Source organism: Sorghum bicolor, chromosome 3 (assembly GCF_000003195.3).
Source record: "Sorghum bicolor cultivar BTx623 chromosome 3, Sorghum_bicolor_NCBIv3, whole genome shotgun sequence".
Classification (NCBI taxonomy): domain Eukaryota; kingdom Viridiplantae; phylum Streptophyta; class Magnoliopsida; order Poales; family Poaceae; genus Sorghum; species Sorghum bicolor.
This window is the reverse complement of record NC_012872.2, coordinates 4,718,217-4,743,853: the sequence shown is the minus strand read 5'-3', so window position 1 is coordinate 4,743,853 and position 25,637 is coordinate 4,718,217. Positions and strand designations below refer to the sequence as shown.

The window sequence follows — 25,637 nt, the reverse complement described above, 5'->3', positions numbered from 1 at the left end:
GTAGATTAGATAGCCACGCGGCCCGTCACCGTCAGTACCAGACCGGACCAGCACACCCAACAGGCCAAGAGATACTGGGGCAGCGCCGTGGCTGGGCCGACTAGTCGCCATCAAGGGAGATTAACCAGTGCAATCGTCCTTCTATCTCTCTCCGCTCTCCAGACAGCGTTCACTTTGGTTGTGTTGTGTCAGCGGTTGAGAGACATGTACTCCTTCCGACCGTTTCTGCACGCTCGATCAAAATCCAACGGTCGAGAAAAAAGCAGGTTACGTGGCCGAATCATGTGCGAGCGTTGCTGGTGTTGATTTCGTCAGGTAAAGATAAGCGTCTTTTTTAACTTTTCAAATTTTTTGTTCCATCTTATTTATTTTTTCTATACAAATAGTAAAATAAATAAATTATTGTTAAAGTATTTTTATTGATAAAGCAACTCATAATAAAATAAATAATATTTATATAAAATTTTTAAATAAGACGAACAGTTAAACAAGAAATTTGATTGTCAAATATGATAATTTCAGTGAGACTAAGGGAGTGATATCTTAGACACTCACTCTATTCAAAATACGAACAGACGCTACTTTCTTCATCCAAAATAATATATAATTCTATGTATCAATTAGACCAATTAGTTTTTAAAGAAACTTATACCTAGAATTAAGTTTTTTAACATTCCATCCCTTCAACCAAACACATAATAGAACCGTTCTATTTCTCCAACCAAACATGCATAAAAAATCATTCTATTCCTAAAATTAGGGATAGCTTATTCCACAACCGAACACATCCTTAATATGTCACACTCTGGACGTGATTGGCGTAGCTTCTTGAGGCTATGCCTCCTCTCACACCTTCTAATAGTAGCATTGTTCACATAAGTTATTTTTCTCTTTCTTGACAAAATAAATATGGAGCTGAGAGAAGTCATGATTTGTGGCTCCTCCGACTTCAATACCAGACCATCACTCATTTTCAATTCCATCCACTCCTCGCTGACATCTCTCTTAACTTGTCAAACTCTAAGTGTTATTGGTACGGCTTCTTACAACTTGACCTCAAGGTCAAGGAGCGTACAAGTTGATTGAAAGTTCTCTCTTTTTAGAGGGCAAAAATGTCATTTGATACTAGGGATTGCCAAACAAATTAAATTGCTGCGACCAGGGGCAAAGTTATATTGTAACTAGGGGGGTTTACAAAAATGGTGATTTTAATTGAAACTCTAGCACATATACATCCTCCGTGATCTAAATTTTTTACATCCAAGAGACAAGTGTATCCCCTTCGATTTATTCTCGCTCCTTCACCAATCCTCGTCATAGTTTATTAGGCAATTTTAATTAGATTATTAGGAAACTTTTTTTTGATTAGATTACAATTGATTTTAGGAGAAGCGGTTCCAAAGAGAATACTCGCCTGGTTTAGTTTCAATTTTTTTTTCCAAAATGGATATTATAGCACTTTTATTTCTATTTGACAAATATTTTTTAATTATGAACTAACTAACTTAAAAGATTAGTCTCACAAATTACAAACAAACTATGTAATTAGTTATTTTTTATTTATATTTAATACTTCATAAATGTACCATAAAATTTGCTGTGAAAGAAATTAAAAAATTTTACAAAATTTGTTTAGAACTAAACAAGCCCCTACTAATCCCGCACCCCGAGAAGGCCAGCTAATGACACCTGTTATAAAACATGTTGCCAGCGGTTAGGACCTTTCCCTCTCCGTCTCTCATGATCAACATAGTAGATGAAAGTAGATGAACAAATAGACACAAGATAGGGAGACTATTCTTTATTTCTCTGAATATTGGTGATTACAATATAGATCTCCCACGTATATATAGTCCTGCCAAGGCATAAGAGTTTTGGTAAGAGCCCACATACAAACGGACTAGGATTAGGATTCCTCTTTCTCTTTTCCTTCTAGGATCAAGTCCATATGTTTTACAACACTCCCCCTTGGGCGATTACCACGATATGCACATGCCTCATTAAAAACTCCATCCGAAAACCCAATGGGAAAAACGGTTCTTGGAGAAAAGAGTACATTGCATTTGTTAATTGTGTTGCACATGTTGTCTCATTAAAAACTTTGTGTGAGAAACCTTCAAGTAAAAACTCACATAGGAAAAAAGAGTACAACATTTAACCTTCGTGGTCATGTATTATTCAGGATATTCTATTCTTCATGAATAGATATTTATCTTCATGATTTATGCATAAACTTCAATGTTTTAGCAAATATGATCTACTTGATCTTTGTAATTCTAGTGGTTTACCTTCAAGGTAGATTTAAGAAAAATATGCTCCCCCTCATAATGCCAAATTTTGAACTTTATTGTTCAAATCACACCGTTCACAAATGTGTGCTTAATCAATGGTATGCAGTACCACAATACTATATCTTTCAAAAAGTTGGCTCATAATTCTTCTATGAATTATATGGGTATAAATAAGAGCAATATGCTTTATGTATAAATGACCACTGATTAGTTGTGCAAAACAAATAAAAATTATCTTCAAGATAATAAATCCTTTCAGGATTATGGGGTAAATAACTTACAATATTCAATATCTTCTAGATAGTGCATCAAACTTATATTTCTTGTTTAGTAGATTATAAATTATATATTCTACAAATCTTTGAGATTTTGATTATACCACTAAACAATAAATCCAGTCTTGCATTTGGTATTTAGGGGATAATTCAATTACCAAAATCACCATTATTTTTATACCTTCTATGGTACGAAAATCACAATATACACTTTCTGAGTGTTTCGATGATACATTCATGGTATTTAGAATTCCTCGATTTATTTTTTCTCGGGTCTACATTCACTTCAGGGACTAATGGTGTTTTTCAAGAATCAACTGAAAAATCCTTCATGGATTAAATCCTTTAAGGATGTTCTCATTTCTATTGAATAATATTTCTCTTCTATGAGAAATATTCTCTACTACATGAGAGTTTATTATGTGATATACATAATGAGATAGTGTTATTCACTACAAAGTCATTCAATGACTATTTCTTCTAGGACATGCTCTTCTTGAGACTTCAATATTCATTCAAGAATATATTATTCCACCTTAGACTTTTTAATACTTAGTATGAGATTTAATTTCCATATGTTGCGTTTTCTGTTCTTTAGAAACTATATGGATTTTCAGGATCCACTTTACTAACTGCATATTTCATATTTATTTATTTCATTTGCCAGAGATATTGAAGAACATTTAATTATTCTTATTAGGAGATTCAACCTCAATTGCTTCCTTCGTTGACCCGATATAATCGCTTCAAGCGACTTTGCCATGGACTTTGTTTTCCGGATCCGGGTTCTCATAAGAGAAACTTTTGCAATTATAGAGGTAGCATTGTCGACAACTATTATTTTCTCCCAATACTCTCACAATGTGAGATTATCGTATCTCTTTGTCATTTTCTAAACAAGAGATAATTTATTGTTCTGCATACCCAACACTATGATGTGCGCGCTTATTGTGTTGGATTTCATCTTCACGATGATCCTCTTGATGAGGTGCCTAACCTTCTTCGTGAGGTGTTCTCTTCATGAGAATGGAGAAGTTTATTCTTATTTTATTTAACAAGTATACACTAAACTAGAATCCATAGGCGTTCCCGTAGATTTTAGCTTCATAGTATACACATTCAGTTTACTACTAGTAAACACAACTTCTGGTTTATAACTTCAAGTTACTCCTCTCATTTTTTTTAAAAAAAATATCTGGCATATGCTCTGCTTCATGCTTCACAAGAGCATTAGTCAAACTATTGTTTGATTTAGTGCGTGATACTATTCCCGCTTCAAGCTTCAAGGAATATTTTCTCTTAAGATCATTTTCCTTCTATGGAAATAATATTTGGCATTCAACATAGGCTTTCTGTCCTCCTAATGCCAATATTAGATCTTTAATAGCATACTTCAAAAGAAATTTCCTATGATGGGCTTAAAATAATTCAAATTCATATATCTCCAACTACAAGTGGAGGCCCATTCATATATGCTATGATAAAATTTTATATGAAATATTCACGCACATATTTAGATATGGGGGTTATTATACATTATATGCAGTGAGCTAGAATTCATAAAGTGCACTTAAGAATGTTCAGCATTCCTACGAAATCAAGGATGTTCTCCTCCTGATTTGCACATATCATAGTTTATAAAACTATTTTATTATCTAGCTTCTTTATTCTTTAGCCTAAAAATTGATCCAAGTAACGTATTATAAAACATGTTGCCAGCGGTTGGGACCTTTCCCTCTCCGTCTCTCATGATCAACATAGTAGATGAAAGTAGATGAACAAATAGACACAAGATAGGGAGACTATTCTTTATTTCTCTGAATATTGGTGATTACAACATAGATCCCCCACGTATATATAGTCCTGCCAAGGCCTAAGAGTTTTGGTAAGAGCCCACATATAAACGGACTAGGATTAGGATTCCTCCTTCTCTTTTCCTTCTAGGATCAAGTCCAATATGTTTTACAACCACCCCAACGGCAAGTCAGCAACGGTCCTGCTGTGTGTAGGAAACCACATGGCGCCAGGCCCCACTTTGTGTGAAATTAGTTTTTTTTGTCTATATTTAATACTCTATGCATGTGCTACAAGATTCGATATGATAAAAATTTTGAAAAGTTTTGGTTTTTGGAGTGAATTGGCTTTGTTTAGTTCCAAAAAGTTTTGCCAAAAATTTTATATTCCCCGTCACATCGAATCTTGCAGCACGTGCATGGAGCATTAAATATAGACGAAAACAAAAACTAATTACACAATTTATCTGTAATTTTTAAGATGAATCTTTTGAGCTTAGTTAGTCCATGATTCAACAATATTTAATAAATACAAATGAAAGTGTTACAGCATCCGAAATTTCAAGATTTTGCCAACTGAATAAGGCCTAAGGCCTTGTTTAGATCAATTTTTTTGGATTTTGATACTGTAGCACTTTTATTTTTATTTGATAAACTTTATCCAATCATGGAGTAACTAGATTTAAAAGATTTGTCTCGCGATTTACAGGCAAACTGCGCAATCAGTTTTATTTTAATCTATATTTAATATTTTATGCATATGCCACAAGATTTGATATGGTGGAAAATTTTAAAAAAATTTTGGTTTTTGAGTAAACTAAACAACGCCTAAACAAGACCTTGCACACACCTCGCTGAGTCGGTCTTGCACACACCTCGCCGAGTCGCTGACGCTACAGAGCTAAGGAGTTACTGCCTCCGAAAATAAACGTAAGGTCTTGTTTACTTTCGAAAATATTTTAGTTTTAGATATTGTAGTATTTTTAAAAAGTTTTTAGTTTTTAAGATGAACTAAATAAGGTCTAATTCGATGTACCTAGGCCTTGTTAAGTTCACCTTAAAAATCAATTTTTTTAAAAAAAATTTCCCGTCACATCAAATCTAAATATTGACGAAAATAAAAACTAATTATATAATTTACTTGTAAATCGCGAGATGAATCTTTTAAGTCTAATTACTTCATAATTGGACAATGTTTCTTAAACAAAAACAAAAGTGCTACAGTTCCAAAAAGTTTTTGGAAATAAACAAGGCGCTAGTGTCCAGATTGCTAGAATTGTTTTTTCTTTTTTTTTTTAAGAAAAAAAGAGAGTACTCCCTCCGTCTCTTTTTAATTGTCGATTGCGCTTTTCGAAAAACAACTGTTGACAATTATATATTAAAAAGTATTAATATTTATAATACATAATTAGTAATATTAGAAAGATATTTAAATTTAGTTTTTTGACCAATTTATTTGGAGATACAAATGTTACACGTATTTTCTGCAAATCGAGTCAAACACACGCATATCAACGGCGATAATTAAAAAATTGATCAGAGCGAGTATGTATGGTCGTGCAGAAGCGCGGCCAGTACTCCTCCGATCATGGAATGGACCACACGCCGCCCGCCCTGGGGCTCCATCACGTACGAGTACAGTACCCACGTCGGTCGATGATCCCATGCGGGACGACGGGAGGTATCCTCACCGCACAGCCCTGCCCTTCGTCCACGCGCTGATCGCGACAGCTCCATCTGCAATCCCTGCCACCCCCGCTTCCGCGCATGGCCGACACATGGACGCACGTGCGCTGGCGCCCTGCCGTCACGTGATGGCGTGATGTCCCCTCAGACTGATTCACTGGGCCGTGCAGGCGTCCGCCACCTGCGCCGCGCAACACCTCTCGAGGACCGCGTGACACTGTCAGTGCCAGCGCCAGAGCGCGAGCGCGAGCGCGACAGGGACCGTCCCGTCCGGCCGCGGTGGATTCTCTGTTGCCGCCACTCGCCGCCCGGCCAGTTGGCGGAGTCAGCGCGGCCGAGAGCTACCCCCCAGTAAATGCGCCTGAGCCTGACCGCTGATGGATTCGCATCGGATTTAAATTTAGACAGCATTGTTTATTATTTTTTAATTTTAATTTGATTTTTTACTGCTACAAAATTTTATATCGAATGAATTTTCCTACTAGCAAAATACCGTTGTCAGATGTCCAAGCTGCCCATGACACATCGCTCATAAGCCGCGCCGGCAGTGTCCGGTATCGTGCACATGCTGCATTTGACATGTCGCCTCCCGTGTAGCTGGCGTGAGTCGTGACCTTTGGAATTCACCGGCGCATCGGATCCATTGGAACGGCGTCACCTACCTCTGTTGCTGTCAGGTGGGTGGATCCGGTACGAGTATATATTCCGGCGGACGAGTCGGCGTCTCCCCCGAAGTGGACTAGTGGCGATTGCCAATTGCAATCAGAGAAGCGTCCAATTCCATTCATGACTGTGATTCCAAAGATTCTCATCGCTTGTCGTGGCGAGTGCTTGGGACCATTTCACTTCGTGTTTTTGAACCTCAATCTATTTTTTAGGCAAATAGATTTAGCTTCATATATAACTCTACTCTATGAATAAAAAGATAGAGTTATGAAAGCACTACTACATAAACTCTAAGTTTTTTTTTATGAACCTGCTCTAAAATACTACTAAGGCATTGTTTAGTTCACCCTAAAAACTAAAATCTTTTCAAGATTCCCCGTCACATCGAATCTTGCGACACATGCATGGAGAACTAAATACAGACGAAAATAAAAATTAATTACACAGTTTACCTGTAAATCGCGAAATAAATCTTTTAAACCTAGTTACTGCATGATTGGACAATGTTTGTCAAATAAAAATAAAAGTGCTACAGTTCCGAAAACCAAAAAATTTTCGCAACTAAACAAGGCCTAACTTGGCTATAAATCTATTAGTGTGCGTCCTCTTAGATCAATCATTGCCACGTGGCTCATCGGACCTGTCCGAACCAATAGCCGCGACTAGCTGCAAAGCGGTGCAGCACACTGGCTGAACCGTGTACTCTCTCCATCCATAAATAAAATAAATGCACATTTTATTTTTAGAGAAGTCAAATATTTTTAAATTTAATTATATATATATATATACACTAATATTTATCACTTGTAATATGTATCGTTAGGTTGAACATGAAATATATTTTTATAACCATCATCATTTGTAGATATAAATTATTATTTAATATATTTCTAGTCAAACTTAGGAAGCGAGATGTCTATTATTTGTGGACAAAGGGAGTAGTCGCCATCAGAGGATCAACCCTGCATCACTTCACGATGAGCCGTCTGCCCAGGCATTGTGCCATGAAGGATTTTTTTGTCAAGGGGAAACAAAATTACATTAGTCACGTGATCCGGCTAAATCGTCGGCTACCAACAAAGTTATAGATTCTGGTACATGATCTTGCCACATCGGAGGATCATCTCTACAGTTCAAGCCAATGGTTGCCAGGGTATCAGCTACAGCATTACAAACTCTGAGTATATGAGAAATAGTACATGCAGAGAACCTATAAAACATTTGAGTTTCAGCATCACTTATATGGTTGCCATCGGAATTCCCATCACTTATCTATCTGTACTTGGGTCCGACAAAGCCTTAGCAACGGTACCTGCATCGGTCTCCGAAATAATACGATCCATTCCTAATGCAGCTGCCTGCTCTAGCCCCTCCAAACAAGCAATCGCTTCAGCATGTTGGGCTGACAAACAATTTCCAAACCAGCTCCTGCCACAACTACCTCACCAAAGTGGTTCCTAGGCCTTGTTTAGTTCCAAAAAGTTTTGCACCGAGTACTAGTTCAACCTGGGATAAAAGCCCCATCGCAATTAATTTTGTGCATATCTTCAGGTGAAGCTCTCCACGTTGACTTATTAGGAAGTATTGAAGGTTGCTTGGCCAAATGAACTGCGTCTCCCCATACATCATTAACAACTTCCTCTGCAGTTTTCATCCTTTCGCCAGAATTTACTTTATTACGTGCAGACCACCAACACCACAAAAACCAAATTATTTTGCATTGGCAATCATTGTCAAATTCCCAAATTTTCTCCAACATCACTTTAGGTGAAGTTTCGCCCATCAGCATGATTCTTTTGTCCAAGTTTAGCAACTGTCAGCCATGGGCTTGCCTCCTTGCATTTTAAAAAAGATATGACCTGAATCTTCACCAAACCTCGAACACACTGGGCATAGAGTGTCTAGATCCACTCCCCTTCGTGCAATGTTAAGTTTCACCTATAGAGAATATGCGCCATACAAACATTTTAACTTTATTTGGAACATCCAATCTCCATATTTTCCTCCAATCAATTCCACTTCCTACAGAACCTGAGGAGGAAGCATCACTACTGTTTTGGTGATCCCTAACCTTTGTGCCTAATAAAGTAAATGCAGATTTGACAGAAAAATTTCCTTTTGGATTTGGATGCTATGCTGGGAAGTCTTCCCTTTGCATAGAGAGTGGTAAGAATAGGATTATATTTGCATCTTCTACCCAAAATGTGTCCCGCACAAGTTGTTCATCTCAATCTTCTATGATTGGGTTGATCAATTCAGAGACTTTATGCAGGATGGTCAAGTACCATGTGACATTAGATAAAGTAAAAAATCGGGCTAATAGTATTTCCAAAGATTATTGAAGACTGAAAGTTTAATATTCAAAATTCCCATGAACTCGTTGCCTCTTATGGATCAAAGTTGTAATTGAGCCATATTCCCCTTGTCTTCTGTTTTGTTTTAACATATATATATAAGCGGTCCTTCTAAGGCAACATGGGCCTTTAGGCCTTAGCCCAGGCGGCCTTTAGGACCAACAGGCCCATGCCGGGGTGCCGGCGATCGTATCGGCGGATTACGATTTTGCCGCTGAGAAAAAGAGGCACGTCGTAGTGGTAGGCCTGTAGGCTGTAGGCGTCCATGGTGCTCATCAGATCGAGGTGTTGTTTACAGTTTGCAGTAGGTCAGTAGGTGTTGCTATTAATTGGGACCTGCGACTGCGAGCCTCTCTTCTTCTTCTTCTTCTTCTTCTTCTTCTTCTTCTTCTTCTTCTTCTTCTTCTTCTTCTTCTTCTAGCGTTCGTCGTTTCTCTTTGAATGCAAGCAAAAGAAACACCTCTGTTCTTCCTCTGGTATCTTGGCCTGATTGAATGTGAAGACAACATGAAGCCGAGAATAATCGATTGGGATCAATAGCTTTGTATTGAGCTAATGTTGTGCTCCGACGTGTTTATACATGGTGAATGCCTGAATGGACGTGAGTAAAGGCGTAGCGTTCAACAAACGTCGTTGGGCGAGATCGTCATTGGAGATCTAATTTTGACAAACTTTAACCAGATGCAATTCTCTGACGATGTAAACACTTGCTTCTTAGCATTGCAGCTCTGGAAAAGATATATTTGGTTCGAAACAGTACGGTGATATGATTCAGTTCAGACCATTATTTTGAAAGTTTTTAAGGATTTTTTTTTTCAAAAAAAAGTTTTTAAGGAATTTCTAAGTTGTTTGCGTTGTTTGAAGCTTTGTGTAACTGCCCACGTACGTACGTATATTGTAACGACCCTATTTCCACTGACTTCAATTTATACAAATGCTTGGTGCTTGAATTAGGAGCCATAGGTGCTATGTCATTTATTTATTGTCACTTGACCAAATGTATTTGTTCATTAAATGATTAACTTCAAAACTGATTTAAGCCTTATGCATCCACCAAAATATCATTTATCTATTGTCACCTGACCAAATGTATTTGTTCATTACATGATTAACTTTAGAATTGATTTAAGCCCTATGCATCCACCAAAATGTAGTGTTTATATAAGTCTTGTGAGTACCATTGTACTTACATTGTCGTCGTTAAGTTGTTTTGTAGAAATATACCTAGAGGATAGAACATGGTAGGATAGTTAAGCTCAACTAATAACACTTTAACTTTGATGCCACCCTAACTTTCTATATGTAGATATCATATACATGGTCCACAAGCTTATAAAATTCAATTTGAGGAGTTAAATCAAGACTTTTAATTAAAAGTTTTAAACCCACTCCCTCTTAGTATGTATGTTCAGGATACATATCAGATACTATTGGGGTTCATTTGCTCAAATTGGATAAGTCAGTTGTTGATAGCTTGGTTTAGATGAATTAGGGTTTGTTTGGATTCTCATGACTAAAATTTAGTTACTAAAACCAATAACTAAACTTTAGCCATCCCTATTTGGTTCTAATGACTAACAGTGACTAAAGACTAGACTATTAAAACAGTTCAACAAAGACCAAACCGCCCCTAATGAATGTATAAGTCAGGGTAAGGGATTGGCAATAATGAGAAAGCAGCCCCTGTCCACTTAGCACTTTAACCTATTTTAGTCACTCTTGAGGTACTAACGAGACTAAACTACTTTCGTTCTTTTTTAGTCAGTTTATTTGGCACCTTAGTAGAGTGACTAAAATTTAGCACCTAAACTTTAGCAGGGGGTTAACCAAATTTAGACGGTTCACATCTATGTTGCTGTTGCTATAGTGTGTCGCTGCGTGCGTGTGTGTGTGACCGGCGTCATCGTCTACAACTGCACTTCAACCAACACTAGCGGCCGGTGGCTCTTTGGCTGGGTTTATATACACAGTCTGCATGTATATTTGATAAGGAAGTCCCATGCAGGGGAACGATCCACTCAGTATGCAGGGGAACGATCCACTCCCACTGCCACTGCAGATTCTGTTTCCACATGGCGGGACGCGAGTGGAGTGGAGGGAGGGAGGTGTTGTCCACGCACGCATTCGTTCGGATCGGATAAGGGGATAGGGTTCGCTCACTCTCGCAACCCAGCGAACGCCACACAGTCCTGAGCCATATCACGCCTGCAGGCCCCATCCATCCACACGCGCGCGCCACGGATTTTCTCCTAAAGATCACAAGGAGACGACCCCTCTCCGCTACCATTTTGCAGGGCAGCAGCAGAGCCGATCCCGTGCGTGTGCGAGTGTGAGTGAGATCGACACCACTAGCTAGGTCGAGACCATGGCTACAGCTTACGCTCCCATGGCGAGCCAGGTGATGAAGAGCAGCCTGCAGCTGCACTCCAAGCCGAGGGGCTTGTCCGGCGCTGCCCTCACCACCACCAGGCGTCCCCGGTTCACCGTCAAGGCCATCCAGCCCGAGAAGGTACCGTCAGTCATCAGTCGATCAGTAGACAAGCTAGCAGCAGATCGAACGCGCGAATTATTGTGTCATCGATCCATTTCGTAAGAATTCTAGCTAGCTAGCTGCTTACTACTCGATTTCGTGTGCATGTATATATGCAGGCGACGTACCAGGTGGTGCAGCCGATCAACGGCGACCCGTTCATCGGCAGCCTGGAGACGCCGGTGACCTCGAGCCCGCTGGTGGCGTGGTACCTCTCCAACCTGCCGGCGTACCGCACGGCCGTGAGCCCGCTGCTGCGGGGCATCGAGGTGGGGCTGGCGCACGGCTACCTCCTCGTGGGGCCGTTCGCGCTCACGGGCCCGCTCCGCAACACGCCCGTGCACGGACAGGCGGGCGCGCTCGGCGCCGCGGGGCTCGTCGCCATCCTCAGCGTCTGCCTCACCATGTACGGCGTCGCGTCCTTCAACGAGGGGGAACCCTCCACGGCGCCCACGCTCACGCTTACGGGGAGGAAGAAGGAGGCCGACAAGCTGCAGACCGCCGACGGATGGTCTAAGTTCACCGGAGGGTTCTTCTTCGGCGGCATCTCCGGCGTGCTCTGGGCTTACTTCCTCCTCTACGTGCTCGACCTCCCCTACTACTTCAAGTAGAAGTTGATTAATAAAGATCCATATATATATATATATAGCTCCGATGCTGCGATGCATGCGATCCTCCTCTCTGCGTCGGCGGCATGCGTGGTTATGTAGGTGATGGGGTCCTTGTTTCACTTCAGCAGTGATGAGCACCGTGTATAAATGTAATTCCTCTGCACATGGATGGATTGGGATGTAACTTGAAACTGTTAATTTTTTTTTTACTTGGATGCATCATGGTGTTTTCAGTCCGTCTGTGTTGTCGACATGCTAACCATGACGACACCTCCCCCGAACGAACGAGGCGCCGCTTATAATGGAGTTCACAAGTTGCCTGGCCACAGAGCCATTCGGAACTACAAATGAACTAGGACCCGATAAAGCTAGGGATGGGACGGTGCTACAAATGAATACCCGCAGTTATTCACTAGTATAATTTAATGAACTAAATGAACAAATTGGAGAAAAAATTGTTTATTTAGTTCATTATAAGTTAGACTAGAGAAGAACCACATATACTCATTTGAAACACCATCCCCATCCTTAGATAAAGCCAATTTGTTTGGGTTTACCGGCTCTGGCTTCCCCATACATTAGCAAAGGGCTGGCCAAAGCCATAATGCTAAATCGTTTTCGTCGATGCCCCAGTTTTCTAATTTTCTAGGATCGATAATATTATAGTTACCCATGCTATTGTTTTGCCTTCTCATTTCTTGATGTTGAGCTAACTCCGGACTGACGAAGAGGTTACGGTTTGGTTGAGAAAAACTCTAAAACTTATCCTCAACAAACAATTATAAAACATCTCAAAACACACGCCAAAAGCAAGGTGCAATGACGAGAGTGCTGCGACCAAGCTTCAGGCCACAGCTCGCCACAACTCTCGCGACCAAGCTTCAGCGACCGTTTGGTTAGTCACCGGACTTGGGCCGTACCGCAATACCGGCGCATTTGGATGGCAGCCGCATCAGGCCACAGCTCGCCACAACTCTCGCGCCCAAGCTTCGGCGACCGTTTGGTTCGTCACCGGACTTCGGTGTGCCGCAATACAGCCACGGCTCGCGAGTTCATTTGCGCGCCACACAGTCTGCCAAAAGTCTGGCAGACAAAGCTTAGGCGTGATCCAAACGCGCCCAACGTGAAAACAAAACAGCATCGCGCTCCCCTTATGGTTGGGGTCCTACCTTTTTACAGCACAATCACTTTCAGAAACAGAAACAGGAACCGAACAGAGAGAGCCCAAAACCACAGTAAAGGCTGCTTATTAACATATCACAAGAAACAACGGTATATGTTTTAGAATATCATCAGCACCACATATACATAAATGAACAACGTATTCAGATTGTAATACTATATCACTGACAGGCACACTGAGCTGTTTCCATTTCAGATGGAGCAACCGTGACCGCCAATCACGATGCACGGCTGTTCGGCCATCAGAGTTCTCCAGGCACAATCAGGTTTACAAGGTTGCACACAGAAAATCGGTTCAGCTGACACTTTCCAAGTTTCCATACTGTACACACTGTGTGGCTCTGTGAAATGACAATACTCCTCAAACTTATCTGCCGTTCATCAGCTTGTCGAGCACCACATTCAGGTCCACGTTCTGCCCATTTTCAGTCAGCCTCCGCACGGTTGCTCTCACCTGCTCTCTTGAGAATCCCATTGTGGCAACCTTCTCCACTACATCATCAAGTGGCACTCTATTACCTGAAGAACCACTGGTGCTGGAGGAGCTGATCGGCACTGCTTGCGGTAGTATCTGAGCCGTGGGGAGCCTGCCACTGCCATAGCTGCCACTTCCCCCAGAGGATTGAGCAAAAGGTGAAGACGGCTTCATTCCAGAATTGCCACGGTGGGAAGGAGATCCACTGTAACCATATGATTCAGAGAAACCACTTCCACCCTGTGGGCCATACCCACCAGAACCGTAGGATGATGGCGGCCCAGGGTTAGCCCGGCCTGCAGGAGGTTCATACATGCTAGGGTTTTGCTGTCCATAGTAAGGAGGAGCAGGTCCACTAGGCGGTTGCATATAAGGTGAAGGAGGGCGTGCATTAGGTGGATAACTCTGAGGCGGTGCATAAGGCATAGTTTCCTCTGGTTGCTGGGGTGCAGGGGGCACATGGGAAGTTGGAGGGTTAACAGTTGCAGGCTGAGGTGGCTGTGCATATTGAGGGAACTGGGATGGGGATTGGTACTGCTGAGGTGCAGGAGGGGCCTGAGGCTGTGGAACTGGCGAAGCTTGATACTGCTGAGATGCAGGAGGAGCCTGAGGCTGTGGAGCTGGCGGAGCTTGATACTGCTGGTGCATGGTTTCAGTCGGCTGAGAAGATGGAGCATAGTAAACATCCCTTGGTAAAGGCGGGACTGAGGGAACCGGTGCAACAGAAGGCACAGATGGTACCTGTGAATGTTGTAAATGACTTGGAAACTGTGATGGTGGTTGGCTTTGGAGCGTTGGAAGTGGAGGTGGTGCATTTGGAGCAGGAAGGGCAGGAAGGGCAGGTGGTTGCGAAGGGGTTAGGACTTGCTGTGGCTGAATGGCTGCTTGTGGAGGAGCCACTGTATGCTGCTGTGAGCCAGCCTGTCCAGACCCACTATTTTCTGATAACTGGGCATCAGCTTTGGTTGTCTGGAGCTTCGCAAGGTGGAGCTGTGTCTCGACAATTTCTTGCTTGTCTCGCATAATCTGCACACCTGCTTGGACCTGCAAGTAATGAAGCGCTTAGTTTGCTGCATTTTTCTTTTACAATAACCATAAATTCATAGGACTAATATACAGGATAATATATATATCCCATGAGTGTCCTTAACCAAGCAATAATACTTAAACAAGAAGAAAAGCGGAGGTACAAAAGGTTTGGATGTTAATGACATCTAACACAAGGAAGCAACCCAATCATCTTATTCGTGTATGACTGGACCCATCTTCTAAGCTAAGCTCCTAAAATCCAAACAAAAACATATGCAGTTATATACTGAGAGAGGGAAACCAGTAAATACGATTAATTTGCATCTAACAAGTTAACTTAAAAAAATGAACTTAAGTAATTACAGCATGAAGAATCTGTTGAACAACAATGACCAACAGTGGGTGAGCACATCCAGGTCTATGTACTGCCAAAAATGAACAAGAGACAGAAGAGCATGAATCAAAGTAGCAAATCAAACATATATGTACTATCTTGCTTAATCCTATGTGCTGCTACAATCAATAAACGATGATAACATTTTGCAGTAATCAACATGAAACGTTGTAAACCCTCCATTTGGATGGAAAACATTATCTATATAATATGGTATGAATAAAACAGTAAATGAAACAGGTCTATAAAATGTGTAGTCACTCAAAAGTGCATAAATGTTCGCTATTGCATTACAGAATCTTTTCCAGTACATATAGAGCAAAGACTAGCAGGCTAAGGAAGGAAGAGTCACGGGTAGCCTACCTCCCTGAGCATGTTCTCAAGGTGCCTGAGTTTTCCATCAGTGCTACCATTATAGTTACCAATTGTTAACTTCAACTCATCAACAGAGTTTTCGAGTTGGTGCGTTCTACCCTCCATCTGTGAAAGCCTTGAGCTTACACCTTCCAGTGCATGCAAAAGGTTATCAGAGTACTTCTTCATGGTTCGATCAATATCTGCGATAGTAACTGTAGGGAAGTTACTCCTGTCTTCCTCATGACTAACTTTCTTCAGCACATGTGGCTCCAATATACCAGCACTCTATCAATCATAAGAAAGATTGTAAGTATATAATAAAGGAGAGGTTATTGATGTCATCATTTTGAAGTTTTGAACCATCAATGACAAACAGTTAAATTGGTCTTTCAAAGAAACACAGTGCGCAGACATGTTTCAATTATATAAATAGATCTTAATTATAAGTCAATAAACCTGGAACGGATGCCTATTTTGCACATACCAATAGATAACTGATACTCGGTAAAGCTAAATCACAGTAATAACTAATTGAGCATTATACAATGCAATCGAACTTGGCTGAGAAAGGGTGAAGAGTATAACTAACTTATGCAAATGAATTTGGCTGAGAAAGAGTGAAAGAGTATAGGTAACTTGTTAGATGGGAGAAACAGGGAACCATGTACAGCTCGGATGTGCTTAGTTTAAACAAGAAACAGTGGGTGAAGCTATCCAACTGTCCATGTACAATTATCTCAAAACACAGTCTATCAATAAAATATGTTTAGTTTCTGGCAGAAACAAACGATATCAGAAGAACCTTTAAATTCCCATATGTGTTAGTAGACCCTTTATCTAACAGACTAGCATTGTCATATTAGTGTGTATCAGAAGATAATCGTTCAAACTACACTTCACAATAGTCTCTGGTGTGGGCTGCATGCAATTAGCTCATCAGTTGACTATGCTCACTCAATTGAAACTGGCTCAGAAAAAATGGTCGGTCTTCTCTGCTCATCCATCCCATTTGGATTACGAACCCATCAACATATGGAATACACAACCAGTAAGTGATTGCAATTTGCAAATCTCAACAAGTGATTACGAGTTAAAAGTTCTCTAACCAAACTAGTCGCCTGATGAAGTGATGACCTACAACGATACAAAGTTTGGAACCCGCGTTCGACTCAGCAAATAGCCACAGAGCACTACGACATCGGGACTAGGGAGATCTAGCGGGAGTATCACCACCGACCAGAAAAGCGGGGGGGCCATACCTTGAGGTTGTATGAGGCGGCGGTGAAGGCGGAGGGTTCCTTGGAGTCGAGCGACCCCCACGAGGCCTGGGGCGCGGGGGCGGCGGCGGCGCCGCCGCCGGTGCGGATGGGCTGGAAGTCGTAGCTGGGTAGCATGTCGTCTGCCGTGCCGTTGACGCTGCTGCTGCTACGCCGGCGACGGAGGCGGTCCTCGCCGTCCTCCTGGGGGATCGGGATCATCAGATCGCTGAGATCCACACCCCCACCGCCCCCCGCGCCGCCGCCGCCGCCGCCGGAGGGGGAGGCGGAGGCGGCCAGGCCGAGGATCTGCTTGTCCATGAACTGCGACGCGTTCATCTCCTCGCCGCGTCGGTTGGTGGAGAGCTGGGTGCGGGTGGAGCTGGAGATGGTGGTGAGGTGGGAGGAGGGGAAGGGTAGCGGAAGAAGAATCCGGATGGGGACAAGGAAGCGAGGCGAGACGGCACGGAACGGCGAGTCGGTTCGCTTTGCTGCGGGCCTCCAGCTCTGCAATCCGCATGTTACTTGGGCCTAGTTTGGGCTGACACCTGGGCTGGATCTGGGCTCATGTTTGCTGGACCATTCTTTACCAGGTCGGGCTTCCCCTTCTCCTGCCTCTATCCATTCTTTTTGTTTTTTGTTTAATTTTTTTTCTTTTGCTATATATAGGTGGTAATGGAGGAGACAGGACTCAGGAGAGTTCTGGCTTCTCCTTTTTCAATGGTTTTTTTCCTTTTTTTTCTTTTGCTATATACTACTAAGGGCACTCACAATGCAGACTCTATCATAGAGTCTAAAGTTATTTATTATCTCGAACAATGTGGACTTGGAATCTAAATAAGACTTGGAGTCTTATTTTTTCTACCTCTTTCTTCAATAAATATGCTGCCACATCAGCAAAATACCATAAATAATATGTAATTAAGTGTCTTGGACTCTGTGATAGAGTCTTGCATTGTGAGTGCCCTAAGGTAATGGAGGAAAGTTCTCGCTTCTCCTTCTTCAATGGAAGAATCATATGTAGAACATTATTACAAGATTGGCTCACACGACACTCTATACTTCCCCCATTAATTAAATGGTGAAGAACAAATCATAATAAAAGAGGAGTTTAATATTATTGACCATTAATTAAATAGCCCATCGAAGAGAAGCAAAACCTTACATAGTAGTAGCTGTGTAGCCTGACCAATATCAACGTTCATCCATTTCCAGCTACTACCAACACTCGAGAATCGTGGATGCCTGAATCGGCTTGTCTAGATGACAGAGAGATTGACATGCTATTCAGATACTGTAAATTCAGCGTATTTTTTGAATTATATGGTGGATATTTGAAATATATGCAAATTATTTCAAGTTTTATTGTGTACCAATTTGCGCTATTTTTTTAGAATTAGATTTTTATCTTCAGTTTGCTCTTTAAAAGGGAAATCAGCCTTTGCCATTGTCGTGCCAGGAACCAGACGGGGTATTCAGGAACTTCCTCATGCTTGTCAATTTGTCATCGTAAAGTTCTGCATAGTACGCATACACTGGCACTAACCTCTGCAGTGGTGTACATTGATGTTCATGCATGCAGGGCTCGATTCAGAAATCAGAAATAATCACAAAATTAGAAGAAAACACTCATTAATTCACACCATAAGAATTCTTACAAAAAAGGGGGCAAAAAAGCAAACAAGCAAAATTAAGCTATTTAGAGCTGTAAAACTTGGTAAGCTCTAAACATTTGATTATTGCGGCCTAAGCAGGGCAATGGTGCAGCAGAAGAGTCATCCGCCTGTCCAGCTCAGTAGACGTACTCGACGCGACACAGCTTCGAGGACGCCCCCGACCACGGCACGTCGACGGTGACCATGCCGTCCTTGTACGCGAACTCGGCCTCCTCGCCGTTCACCTTGCAGAGCCTGGGCCTCGCCGACGAGTACGCCACCAGCTCCCCGGAGCCCTTCACGGACACCTCTGCCGTGACGCCGCCCGCGTCCTTCCTGGCCTCGAACGCCTGCACGGCGCCGGCGGTGTTGAGCATGTTGGCGAGCCCGATGGGCGCGAACTTGATGGCCCGCTCCGGCGAGATGACGCGCACGGGGGCGACGACGAGGAGCTCGTAGGTGAAGGGCTGGAGCGTGAGGTCGACGCCCTCGTCGGGGCGCAGCAGCTGCAGCGTCCTGGCCTCGACCATGTACACGGCGAACTGGGAGACGCCCTTGACGCTGACGCCGGGCCCGGCCTTGTCGCTCTTCCACTCGACGTCGGCCGGCGAGGCGCGCGCCGCCAGGGGCACCGAGAACTCCGAGAAGCACTTGTTCCGCCGCGCCTCGGGGCTCCACCCGCCGCCCTGGCAGTTGAAGGCGCCGACGACGCCGGCGAAGCGGTTCACGTTCCAGATCTTGAGCACGGTACGGCCGTCGTGGAGCGGGTCGGCGAAGAGGCAGTCGCGCGTGGGCAGCGCGTAGCCCTCGCAGCGGAGGACGGTGCCGTCGGGGAGCGCGAGGCGGCGGAGCAGCGCGAAGTCGTGCTGCCCCACCGAGTCGCTGACGTAGATGGGCCCGCCGGAGACGGCGCGGGAGGCGGCGTGGAAGGCGGCGCAGGGGTGCGTGGACTGGAACATGTCCCAGTCCGGGTGGATGAAGTTGCCCATCCACAGCGAGTTGTAGGCGCAGTGCACCATGTGGCAGCCCTGCAGCCAGAAGGTGCCGTTGGGGTCGCCGGAGGGGTCCGTGCACCAGAAGTCGTCGCCGACGCGGCCCAGCGCCACCGCCTCCGTGCCCATCAGCATGAAGTCGTTGCAGTGCTCCATGCTCGCGATCACGCCGTTGCCGCCGAAGTGCCGACGAACCGACGCCGTCAGACCGGCGAAGTAGGACTTGGCGAGCTCAACGCGGCCGCCGTACTCCTCGCACAGCATCTCCAGCAACTGCACCATCAAGCACGCACACACTACCATCGTTAGCAAAGCCTCCGCCTGATTTTACTGAAGATCAACACCGTCAAAAACACTCATTTTCTCTAATGTTACTCCTTGTTTAAGCTCGAATAACATGTCCCATTTGCAACCCAGGCTCACTTACCGATGGCGAACGAAGCTGTCTACTGTCAATCGGATTAACACGCTCGTAAGTTTCAATTCCGATTTCATGCGCAATTAATTAATTAATAGTTAACAATAAGAAACTGTCAATTGTCATTGATTTCAATTTCATGCACAATTATTTAGTAATCAGAAACTGTTTTACGTTTTTGCTCTTTACTAATACTATAAAAACACTGCAGCAAACAATGTAAAAAAACGATAAGAATGGTGTCAATTGGTTTCAATTTCAAGCACAATTAATTAGTAAAACGATTGCATGAAAACGAAACAAGCGATCCTATCTATCACGTCCCGTTCAGAAATTATAGCCCACGATGCGGCTACACAACCACCACAAATGTTGCTCGTGGTATATACAGTACGATACATTTCTGGAATATTTCACCGTAGTAAGTGTCCCAAAATGTTCAGAAAAAACAGTGTACTTAGAGTTTGTTGCGAGTTGCCTAGCAAGTGACTAACAATAAGCTTAAGATTTACTGTGCTTAAGGCTACCCGTGATAACCGGCTATATATAAAATACATGACATGCCCTAATTCAATCTAGTAGTGGCTTAAATAGAGTCAAATAACTAACTGCCGCAATTCAACATCATAAACCAATTACTCGTTGGATCCTGAATTATCCTGAAGAGGTTTATATATAGAGTACAGATTCAGCATCATAATCCATATATATATGGACAGGACCACAGGGGCCACAAAGACGTCCTAGAATTATCCTGAAGAGGTTTATATATAAAAAAAAATAGTACCAGTACTTTATTGTTTGTGTGTCCCACTCGTTGGATCCTGGCCTGCCGGGACGGGCACATCCGGAGACATCTCGAATGCACCCAGTCACGTGCACCAATTAAATTAAATTAAACGGTAAAATCGCACAATCTAGTTGGACAAAACGATGGTTTCCATGCGTAATTTTCAGCTAATAATCTAGTAGTTAACAACTACTCATATTAACAAAAAAAAAAGAATAGGCGAAGAAGACTTACGTGGATGACGTCGACCTTGACGCCGTCGATGCCGGATGCCTGGAGGTGAGAGTGCAAGCCCTCGTAGAGCTCGTGCGCGCGCTTGGGGTCGACGAGGCCGACGCCGTTGTTGACGATCTTGTCGACGGCGAGGTCCTCCATGGTGCGCTGCAGTCCGGGGGAGAGCTTGGGCGCCACCACCTTGGCCGGCGGCAGTCCGGTCGCGCCGGGGCGGAGGCCGCCCCAGTACCCGCACAGCGCGTGCCACACGTACACCTGCTCCACGGTCGGGAACGCCGCCTTCATCTCCCGCACGAACGCGCCCATCCCGCCCTGCTTGTACTCCCGGAACTTGTGGTTCTCCTGGAACTTGATGAGCCGGCACGGCATCTGCTCGCCGGCGGAGGTCCGGTTCATGCCTTCCTCGCCGCTGGCCGGGTCGTCCTCGTCGTGGCAGATGGACTGCCAGCCGTCGTCGATGAGCACCAGCCCCGGCGGGCACCCGCCGTCGGCGAGGCGGCGCACGCCCTCCCACACCCCTTCCGGGTGCACCTTGAGGTAGAAGGCGTCCCACGTGCACCACCCGAACTTGTCCACGATCGGCGGCGGCGTCTTCTCCTCCATGGTCCGGAACGTGCCCAGGTGCGCGCGGACCACCCGGACGGCGTCCGCGACGAGCTCGAACGGGTCGTCGCCGGCGTGAAGGTACAGCGCGCTCCGGAACGCGGCGCCGCGCACGGACGAGGACCCGCTCTCCACGCACAGGTCCACGTAGTCGTCCACCTTCCCGGCCTCCAGGCAGGCTCGGAACGAGCCCTCGATGATGGGGAGCAGCAGCACGTAGGGACGGCCGCTGCCAGGCTCGCCGGCGGCGGCGGAGCGGTCGAGCACCATCATCTGCGTCTCGTTCTCCACGTCACGGCCGTTGTCGCCCACCCAGTGGGTGGTCCACCACACCTTGAAGCGGAAGATGCTCATGAACCGGATGTCACGGAGCCTGCCGACGGGCACCACATGCCGGCTCTTAGCCTCCGCCGCGTCGAAGCCGAGGAAGCTGCCGTTGCCGGCCGGCGCGGGGGCGGCGGGCACGAGCGTCGACGCCGGGGTGAGCCGGATGTTGGCAGGCACGTCCAGCAGGAACGGGTGGCCGTCCACGGCCAGGTCCTTGCCCTTGAGGGTGAACCGTGACGGCTTGAGGCCCTCCACCGGGGCCACCTCGTCGCCGAGAGGGAGGCCAGCAGCAGGCGTCGTCTTGCTGAGGTTGGGAGCCATGGCGATGGCGCTTGTTGGCGACCTAGAGTGCTCTAGAGAATTGCGTTGGTTTATTAGTGTTTGGTTGGTTTGCCTTGTGCTAAAGCTTGGTGCTTTTGCGGAAACCATGGTGGCCTATTGGCACTCCTTTTATAGAGGTTTCGTGTGGGCCCCATCATGCGATCCGTCGTGTGGAATAAAATAAAATGGAATTGTTTGTTGAAGCTCATATATGGAAAATTTTCACCGACCAGATTTTGCGTGTGGAGAAGCTTCGGCCGCTAATTAATCCGCGCCTTTTGTCTTATCGCGAAATTGTAAGCTAAACCTCTGTGTCCGTGTGCAAGTGGCCTTGCTTATTGTGTCCTCAATAGCAGACAGCGTTGCCAATTGCCATGGCATGTGATGACGAGAGATTTTGTTTCCATTCCTCTTGAATCTTGATCCACGCCCACACTAAATGGCAGCTAAGTATCTGCTTTGAGATTTTGTTGCGTAAATTTGGCGAGATTTACATATCACGAAATCCTCTAAGTTTGGATATTAGGCTTGCGGCTCCATATATGTGGATATTATACTAGTAATAGGTGTAAGATTTCCAGTTTATTTATTTAAAGTCAAATCAATCAGCTATTTAACAGTGTTTTTTCCTCACCTACATTATATGGTAAGGGTCGGTTTACACCCGACGAGTACCGACCCCGACAAAAGAAGTTCCTGACCCCAGCAGCCCAATAGCCCAACGCGCCGCAAAAGCCACAAGGAAATCTCATTTCATGAACGTGATTCTAGCTGGCATGTACAGGCAATAGCCCAGACTTATTAGAGCAACTCCAACCATTATGCAAATAGACTTGGCATTTACCAAAATGCATAAAACTCCAAAAAAAACCCCTCCAATCGTTATGCATTTGGACTTTGCATTTTACATAGCTATGCATTTGAAGGGGGAAACTTGGCATATATGCCAAAGGAGTCCAGCTATGCAAATAGAGATCAAGGGATTCTCGGTTTCACCTCGCGGACTTTTTTCTTCCCTTCGCGCGATTTCCCTTCGCGTCGCCACCACTTCGCGCGATAGGAGAAGCATCGCGCGTCCTCCTTCGCAAGCTTCGCGCGCGCGTTTGGACGAAGCAGCGTACAATAGGACGACGCAGCGCGCGATAGGACGAATCTACGACGCCTTGCTCATCAACGCCGGCCAGGTACGCCTTCTTCATCAAACCTTGAAGCCCGCAACTGATAACAACTGCGCAGCTCAGTACATCGAACAAAGACCACATGAATTGGATCAAGATATTCGGCTACGAAGTTCAAACCTTGGCGATGCGCTGTGCAATACGGCTAGATCCATTCTCCGGTACCCTCGATCCCATGTTGGCTTCACGAAATTCTACTGCTCGCGAGCTGCAACGGCTTGACTGATGGCGACGACCGGAAACTGATGGGGAACAGGACCTGATGGAGATCGGTACTGGAGCCAAAGGGCGAACCTGTACGACGACGAACTGATGGCCAACAGACGACGAACTGGTACGGTGAACGGGAACTAACGGAACGGGAGGTCGGTACTACGTTCGGTACTGCGAACGGGAACGACAAACTGCGCAGCTCACGATCGGTACTGCGCGGCTGTTTGGCGCTGGAATTGGTGAACGGGAGACGACGGCGGGCTGTTTGGCGCGGGATCGATTGGCCGCGCGGGAAGGAGTGCCGCGAAACAAAATTTCCGAAAAAAAAAGATGATGAACTTGGCATTTTGCATAACGGTTGGAGATCACCCGATTTTAGCCTTGCCATTTTCATTTGGGGGTTTACAATTTGCCTAAAATGCATAACTTCAAATACATAATGGTTGGAGATGCTCTTAATGATCAAATCTGCTCTACATATATTAACTAATTTGATACCATAAATCTATGTCAATATCAATTTGAATGGTTCACTAAATATGGTTGCAAGTATTGTGAAAATGTGAGTCAGTGTTTGATGATGCTTTCAAATTTTAGAGTTTGATGGACTTGACTAAATCGTTATTTGGATCCGTTAAGTTTTTTATTAGCTTGTGATTAACAAATGTTAAAAATAGGCCGAGCGTCTCTCTCTGCGTGCCCTCTCCACTGGTGATGAAAACGGATCGGATACGGACGGATATCACTGATATCATATTTGTTTTCATATTTTTGGTCGGATTCGGATTCGAATACGGATAATATCAACCATGTCGGATAAGATATAATTGGATGTCGACATCACAAATATACGATTTAAGTATTCAGATACGGATACAGTACCGGATGTTGAATATTGGAACTCGAATACGGACAAAACGTCCCAGCCTATGTGCCCTCTTCCCACCTCCGTCGGTGGAGGAGCCCCCCGAGCCTTGGGGCAATTCTGGCTTTGGTCGTGCTCGGGTTCACATGAAAGTGAAACCAGATGAGACCACTATTTTTAGCTTCATTCTTTATTTTGTCTGAGCATGTTTTAAAGAGTTCCTGACACGCCGTTTCATTCTACCTTGTTCGACAAAAAAGAAAGACTCCAAACAACTTCTAAAGCTAATTTTGGCTTTGTTTAGTTCCAAAAAATTTTGCAAAATAGGAATATTACTACTTTCATTTGTATTTGACAAATATTATCCAATTATATACTAATTAGACTCAAAATATTCGTCTCGTCAATTTCAACCAAACTGTGCAATTAGTTTTTATTTTTATCTATATTTAATACTTCATACATGCGTCTAAGAATTTGATGTGACGGAGAATCTAAAAAATTTTACAAAAAATTTTGAAACTAAACAAAGCCTCTATCTCAAATAAGATGTAGCGATCCAACAATTTATCCTAACTTCATTTTATTTATAATAAACTAGTCAACAATATTTTTTATCATGACTTATCAATTAAACAAACAAAGCGTTTGTCTCCTCGATATAGAAAAGGCGATCCTAGTGTTGGAATGCCATTTTTGTTGCTTTGCGTCTTATGTTATGCAGGGGAAACAGTAGACGTGTCCATATATCCCATAAAAGGAAACGCTAGCACTTCCAAATTCTTTTTATTTCTTTCTTCGAACGGAGAATTAGACCCTGTTTAGTTTCCCACCCAAAATTTTTTCATCAATCTCATCGAATCTTTAAACACATGCATGAAACATTAAATATAGATAAAAAATAAACTAATTACACAATTTAGTTGAAAATCGCGAGACGAATCTTTCAAGCCTAGTTATTCCATGATTAGCCTTAAGTGCTACAGTAATCCACATCTGCTAATGACAGATTAATTATGCTTAATAGATTTGTCTTGCAGTTTCCTGACGAGCTATGTAATTTATTTTTTTATTAGTTTCTAAAACCCCTTTCGACATCATTCCGACATATCTAATGCGACATCCAAAAAATTTTCATCTAC

General features: G+C 43.9%; 3 protein-coding genes across 3 annotated transcripts; 1 reads left to right on the top strand and 2 right to left on the bottom strand.

The window, feature by feature from the left end:
* On the top strand, nt 11,273-12,425 carry LOC8078487 (photosystem I reaction center subunit XI, chloroplastic). The gene is made up of 2 exons (XM_002457227.2): nt 11,273-11,574; nt 11,715-12,425. The coding sequence occupies exons 1-2, from the start codon at nt 11,431-11,433 to the stop codon at nt 12,204-12,206; spliced, it is 636 nt and encodes a 211-aa protein (XP_002457272.2). The 5' UTR covers nt 11,273-11,430; the 3' UTR covers nt 12,207-12,425.
* LOC8078486 (pollen-specific leucine-rich repeat extensin-like protein 2) lies at nt 13,425-17,347 on the bottom strand. Its single transcript, XM_021456492.1, has 3 exons — nt 16,903-17,347; nt 15,650-15,928; nt 13,425-14,907 (listed from the first exon to the last, which is right to left on the bottom strand). Exons 1-3 carry the CDS (start codon nt 17,236-17,238, stop codon nt 13,756-13,758), a joined length of 1,767 nt encoding a protein of 588 aa, XP_021312167.1. The 5' UTR covers nt 17,239-17,347; the 3' UTR covers nt 13,425-13,755.
* On the bottom strand, nt 18,374-22,335 carry LOC8056555 (galactinol--sucrose galactosyltransferase). The gene is made up of 2 exons (XM_002455066.2): nt 20,989-22,335; nt 18,374-19,819 (listed from the first exon to the last, which is right to left on the bottom strand). The coding sequence occupies exons 1-2, from the start codon at nt 22,237-22,239 to the stop codon at nt 18,692-18,694; spliced, it is 2,379 nt and encodes a 792-aa protein (XP_002455111.1). The 5' UTR covers nt 22,240-22,335; the 3' UTR covers nt 18,374-18,691.

Excerpts from the sequence above, each read along its gene's own strand:
- LOC8056555 (XM_002455066.2), bottom strand. The coding sequence starts at position 22,239 with ATGGCTCCCAACCTCAGCAAGACGACGCCTGCTGCTGGCCTCCCTCTC. Across the intron at positions 19,820-20,988 it reads TCAAGGTCGACGTCATCCAC|TTGCTGGAGATGCTGTGCGA; the intron begins GTAAGTCTTCTT and ends TTGATGGTGCAG.
- LOC8078487 (XM_002457227.2), top strand. The coding sequence starts at position 11,431 with ATGGCTACAGCTTACGCTCCCATGGCGAGCCAGGTGATGAAGAGCAGC. Across the intron at positions 11,575-11,714 it reads AGGCCATCCAGCCCGAGAAG|GCGACGTACCAGGTGGTGCA; the intron begins GTACCGTCAGTC and ends GTATATATGCAG.
- LOC8078486 (XM_021456492.1), bottom strand. The coding sequence starts at position 17,238 with ATGAACGCGTCGCAGTTCATGGACAAGCAGATCCTCGGCCTGGCCGCC. Across the intron at positions 15,929-16,902 it reads CCGCCTCATACAACCTCAAG|AGTGCTGGTATATTGGAGCC; the intron begins GTATGGCCCCCC and ends TATGATTGATAG. Across the intron at positions 14,908-15,649 it reads TTGAGAACATGCTCAGGGAG|GTCCAAGCAGGTGTGCAGAT; the intron begins GTAGGCTACCCG and ends CATTACTTGCAG.